General features: G+C 41.2%; 1 protein-coding gene across 2 annotated transcripts in view; it reads left to right on the top strand.

The window, feature by feature from the left end:
* Window positions 1-5,321, top strand: part of SLC29A2 (solute carrier family 29 member 2) — a 32,645-nt gene that overhangs the window by 17,498 nt on the left and 9,826 nt on the right. The window contains exons 6-8 of one of the 2 annotated variants that reach the window (XM_018552875.1): window positions 1,386-1,483; window positions 1,917-2,004; window positions 2,092-2,201. In XM_018552875.1, the coding sequence (XP_018408377.1) occupies window positions 1,386-1,483; window positions 1,917-2,004; window positions 2,092-2,201 (296 nt within the window). Of the gene's footprint in view, window positions 1-1,385; window positions 1,484-1,916; window positions 2,005-2,088; window positions 2,202-5,321 lie in introns of both variants that reach the window. The other variant, XM_018552874.1, reaches the window with a different exon arrangement.

Below are 5,321 nucleotides of genomic sequence, written 5' to 3'. Positions count from 1 at the left end.
GTTTTGTTGTTGTTGCCCATCCCTCAGTGTGTACTGCTTGGTGACGTCCCTACCATTCAGGATCTACGATCTGTTGCCCTGTGTCCTTCAATGAACGGGAGAGAAAATAGGATTTTTGTACTCACCGTAAAATCCTTTTCTCTCCGTTCATTGAAGGACACAGGTCCCGCCCTCTATATTGGGTGTGTACTCCTAACTGCTTGTTACTTACTGGAGACTTGTCAGCAAGTGAGGGGTTGGGCCACCAGCAGGGGCCGCCCCTAGGCTGTCTTGTCTTTTTGTTATGTGCCTAGCGTCCTACTCCTGCAGGTGGCGATATACCCTACCATTCAGGATCTACGATCTGTTGCCCTGTGTCCTTCAATGAACGGAGAGAAAAGGATTTTACGGTGAGTACAAAAATCTTATTTTTATTGATTGCATGTAATAATCTACTTTTTTGAGGTTGTGGATTTGGGGTTCTTGGGGTTTTCATGAGCTGTAAGCCATAATCATCACAATTATGACAAATCACGGCTTGACTATCTTGCTTTGCATGTAATGAGTCTATCTCATATATTAGTTTCACCTTTTAAGTTGCATTAGTGAAATAAATGAACTTTGCACGATATTCTAATTATTCGAGTTTCACCTGTAAGCACATCTTGCCCTCTTCATCTCCATTACATGTAGTTTAAAGAAGATAGCTTAAAAGGAAGATAACAATGTGATTTATGTTGAGCTTACAGGAAGTGACAAGACACTACATTTCTGGCAAGATGAACAGCTATGTCTCTACTTGCTGAAAATGTTCTTAGCCTAAAAAAAAGGCTATGGGCAGGTAACATGCTAAAGTATATTACAATTTTGTTCTTTGGTTTAAATATCCTTTAATTTCTTGATCTGTTAATTTCTTAAAGAAGAACGCCAGGAAATTTTGATTAACCCTTGCAGTGGGGCTGCCCCAGCACTGCAAGGGTAAGTGCTCGTTTGTGTCTAGGTTAAAAAAAAAATTATACTCACCAGAAGCTCAGAGTCGGCTTCTTCGTAGACCACTCCTTCCAGTGTCTGTCCCCCTCTTCTGCAGCGGCCTAATCCTCAACATGATATACACAGTGCATAGACATGAGGATGCTGAGGAAGATTCCAATGCTGTGGAGGAGACAGGCTGAAGGTAGGGTTGTGACCGCTTTGGGTGAGTATATCTTTGTTATTTGTGTCCCTAGACACAAACAAGAACTTAACCCTTGCAGTGCGGGGGAGCAGGGGTTAATAAAATGTTTTGAGGAGTTCTTCTTTAATGAGTGTATATAAACTTTGTGTGCCTTTGCATATATCAGTTTATTCTCTAAACTTGCCCCATTTTGTCTCCTTCCTTACCCTCCATTTTTTTTAACACTTTTTAGGTGGCGCTGATCATGAGACCGTTGCCCTAGGTTATTTCGTCACCCCTTGCATTGGGACTTCCATTTCAATCATATGCTACCTTCTGCTTCCTCGTCTGGTAGGTGTTGTGTTTTGTTTGTGAGTTTGGATGCTTTGTGGACAGAATGGAATTTTTGATTTGGTTTATTTAACTGCCTCCGGGCCGGCCGTAGTAAAAAAAACGGCCGGCCAGGAGCTCTCTAGATCTGAGCGGGCGTCTTTTGAACCTGCGAAAGTCTTAAAAAAAACGTTTTTTTTTCAAAATTTTCAGTAATTTTTCCTAATTATAATAAAAAATAAAACTCCCAGTGGTGTTTAAATACCACCAAAAGAAAGCTCTATCTGTCCCCAAAAAATGGTGTAAAATTCATTTCAGTACAGCGTTGCATGACGGAATAAACGTCAGTCAAAGTACCGCAGCGCTGAATACTGAAAAATGGCCTGGCCAGGAAGGGGGTCTAAACACCTGGTCTTGAAGTGGTTAATCTTTATCTTTTTTTTTTTTAATGCAGGAGTTTGCACAGTATTACCTCTCCAAATCCAACACAAATAGTTCAAAGAGTTATGAAATGGAGACAAATACAGAATTGTTACATCAAGGTAACATTTTTCATCCAGATGTACAGAGAAACAATTTTGTTACATGCATCGTGGTTACATAACACTGTATATTTAACCCTATAGGAGAGGAAAATGGAGACGCAGGGCAGAAGAAAGCTGTGTTACTGCTAAAAGAGGCAGAAGCTGGTGTAGGGGAGGGGAAGCCAGCTGTGTCTATCTGCGCTATTTTAAGAAAGGCAAGTATGGTTTTCACATCATCACTTATTCAGCTGGAAATATAACTTTTAGGAATTAGTATCATCTGTATCAATTAAACGATTTGCAAACTTTATTTAAAGTCAAGCTGTCAAAGCAATATAGTAAACTGGATTATGGCAGGCACCACAATTGTTCAATTCCTCTCTTGTGTGTTGCGGGAGATCCCAAATGTGGTGTTGGAATTAACCCTTTTGCTGCCAAGCCCTGCGTAATGCTTTTATCCTCAGCCGACCAGACCTTTTTTGCAATTTTCCCCCTTTTTTTTATTTTCTACTGCTTTTAGCGTTTGTAAAATACCCCCCCAAACCATACATTCTCTGAAAGCACAGGCCTGGTATAATAAAAAGATGGTGCCACTAATTTTGTAGGTCCTGCGATAATTGCGCAAATGTTGATCAAATCAATATTAAACCAAAAAAAATACACAATTAAATTGATTGAATTAAATTGAACACACTAAAATCAGTATAAGTGCACACAAAAAAATATAATTTACAAGATTCCAACTAAATTTAAAAGAAAACTATTGAGTTAATAAATAACAAATATTGGTCAATTTTAAATTGTGCCTTTTTGCAAAACGGTAAAAACAAAGAAACGCAAAACTGTAAATATGCAACTTATGCCAAAAATCTGTGTTGTGGTAACACCTGATCTGCAGTGTAGCTGCAGTGTTGGTGTTTTTGTTGTGATAAAACGATGCAGACATATGTTATTGCAACACAGCATATCGTGTCACAATGCTTTGCCATGTGCTACCACACAATCTACGCATCGCATATGCATAACGTACACCACAATATGGTGCGCACTGTTACATGTGTATACTGTGGGGGGGGGGGTTGTATTTTATTTTTTATTTATTTATTGTTTACTGTTGGGGGCCTTAAGGAAAATATCATCAGACCCCTGACATTTCCCTTTTGAAATTAAAAGAGATTGAGGGCACAGAGTCCTCAATCTTTTTTCCTGCTGCCCCTGTTCAGAATGATTGCAGAGGCTTCCTATTCATTCACAAACTGGAGATAGTAAATATTTACTATCAACCAGTCATGAATGCACAGAAGCCTCTGTAGGGAGTGCTTCTTTCCATTCAGAAACTCATGAAAGAACAGGAAGTGATGTAAGCCCTTCCTGTTCATTCATAACTGGGACACATAGCACTATGTGTCCCCAGTTATTTACAAACACTGGAGTGATCAGCAATCACCCCAGTGTTCTGCACAAGGAGGAACCAGTAAATATTACACATTTACCGATCCCCCACTCGGCATCCTGAACTGCTTGCCCATCCTGAATGTGACTGGAATAACAGAACAGCGGCTCTGCTCACCTCCCCGCTCAGCCATCCTAAACTGACAGCACTCTCCTCCGCCCAACCTCCCCGCCGGCTTCAGCAGTCCATTTCTCCTCGGATCTCCGCTGCCTCAGCTCATACAGGCGAATGTCGTGGAACTGGAGAAAGTGCAGAGAAGGGCAACTAAACTCATAAGAGGCTTGGAGGAGCTCAGCTATGAGGAAAGATTAACTGGCCTGAATTTGTTCTCTCTGGAGAAGAGGCGATTAAGGGGGGACATGATCACCATGTATAAATACATAAATGGTCCATATAGTGAGCTTGGTGCCAAATTATTCACGTTAAGGTCACTTCAAAAAACAAGGGGCCACTTTTTGCATCGGGAGGAAAAGAGGTTTAACCTTTGCATACGTAAAGGAATCTTCACAGTTAGAGCTGTGAAAATGTGGAATAGATTCCCCCAGGAGCTGGTTCTAGCTAGCTCGGTTAACTGTTTTAAAAAAAACCCATCTGGATGTATTCTTAAATGCACACAATATTACTGGATATTGAGCTCTTATAGGTATATTAAGCATCAGAGATTGCTGATCCAGGGAATATCCGATTGCCTTATGGCAGTGGTTCTCAACCTTTCTATGGCCGGGACCCCTTGGTAACATTTGCCAAGTTGTGGTGACCCCCAAACGGTAAAATTTAGGGATGCCGTGGCTGCTGCAGCGACATCTGGCGGCGTGGCGGGAGAACTGACACTGCTGCGCTAGGAGAGGGCAGAGGAGGACTCTCACCTTATCATTGTTTATTTTTTATAATGTTCTTATTTTTTAATAATTTGTTTCTTATTTCTTTTTAATCGCTTTTTTATTTTTTTAATTCTTTTATTTCTATTTCTTTAATAATTTTTTTATCTATTTTTTTTCCACTTAACTTCATTGCTATCACACAGAGGTAACAATCCCCTGTGTAATAGCAATTGGAGGTGACAGGTTCTCTTTATTGACCCTGTCACCTCCAATACAGGAGTCCTAGCACAGCACTGTGCTGGAACTTCTGTGACAGGTGAGAGGGGAAGACTGCTATCCCCTCTCACGGAGCGGCAGATTTACTTTTAACCCTGTCAGAAAAAAAAGAGCAGAGAAAGCGCTTCTCTCCTGGGTGGCCGGAAGCCACTGGGCGACCCCTGGCAAATCGTCATTCGACCCCCAGGTTGAGAACCACTGCCTTATGGGATCAGGAAGGAATTTCTTTCCCCTGTTGGAGCATAGATTGCAGCGGGGGGGGGACCGCAATGATAGTGGCTGTCATCAGCGGCTTGTCAGCCGCTGTTCACCGCTATACATTTACAGGGGACAGTCAGGGGGACCCTTTTGATATACCTTTATGGTCGCTAAAGCTTAAAGCATGAGCTTATAGCAGAATGGTGAAAGCCACCAACGTAACGCATACTGAGATGGCCAGCTGGAAGCAGTTGTGTTCAGCTGTATGCCTTACGGTGGCCGGGTAAGGGTTAAAACATTCCCTGTTGTATTCCACTACAGCACAATGTGGGTGCATGAGATGGGAGAAATGTTTCTGCCCTCTAAAAATTCCACTGCTGAAGAAAAATTTTGATAAGGCAGTGGAATGTATTAACATTTGTTCCTTTTTTAATTTTTTGAGATGGGAGAAATGTTTCTGCCCTCTAAAAATTCCACTGCTGAAGAAAAATTTTGATAAGGCAGTGGAATGTATTAACATTTGTTCCTTTTTTAATTTTTTTCATTTTCTATTGTTGCAGGGAATTATTCCTCTGCTCCGTTTTAAG

This window comes from Nanorana parkeri, unplaced genomic scaffold (assembly GCF_000935625.1).
Source record: "Nanorana parkeri isolate BGI_ZX_2015 unplaced genomic scaffold, ASM93562v1 scaffold99, whole genome shotgun sequence".
NCBI lineage: Eukaryota > Metazoa > Chordata > Amphibia > Anura > Dicroglossidae > Nanorana > Nanorana parkeri.
The sequence above is the reverse complement of the archived record's forward strand: the minus strand, read 5'-3'. Positions and strand labels throughout refer to the sequence as shown.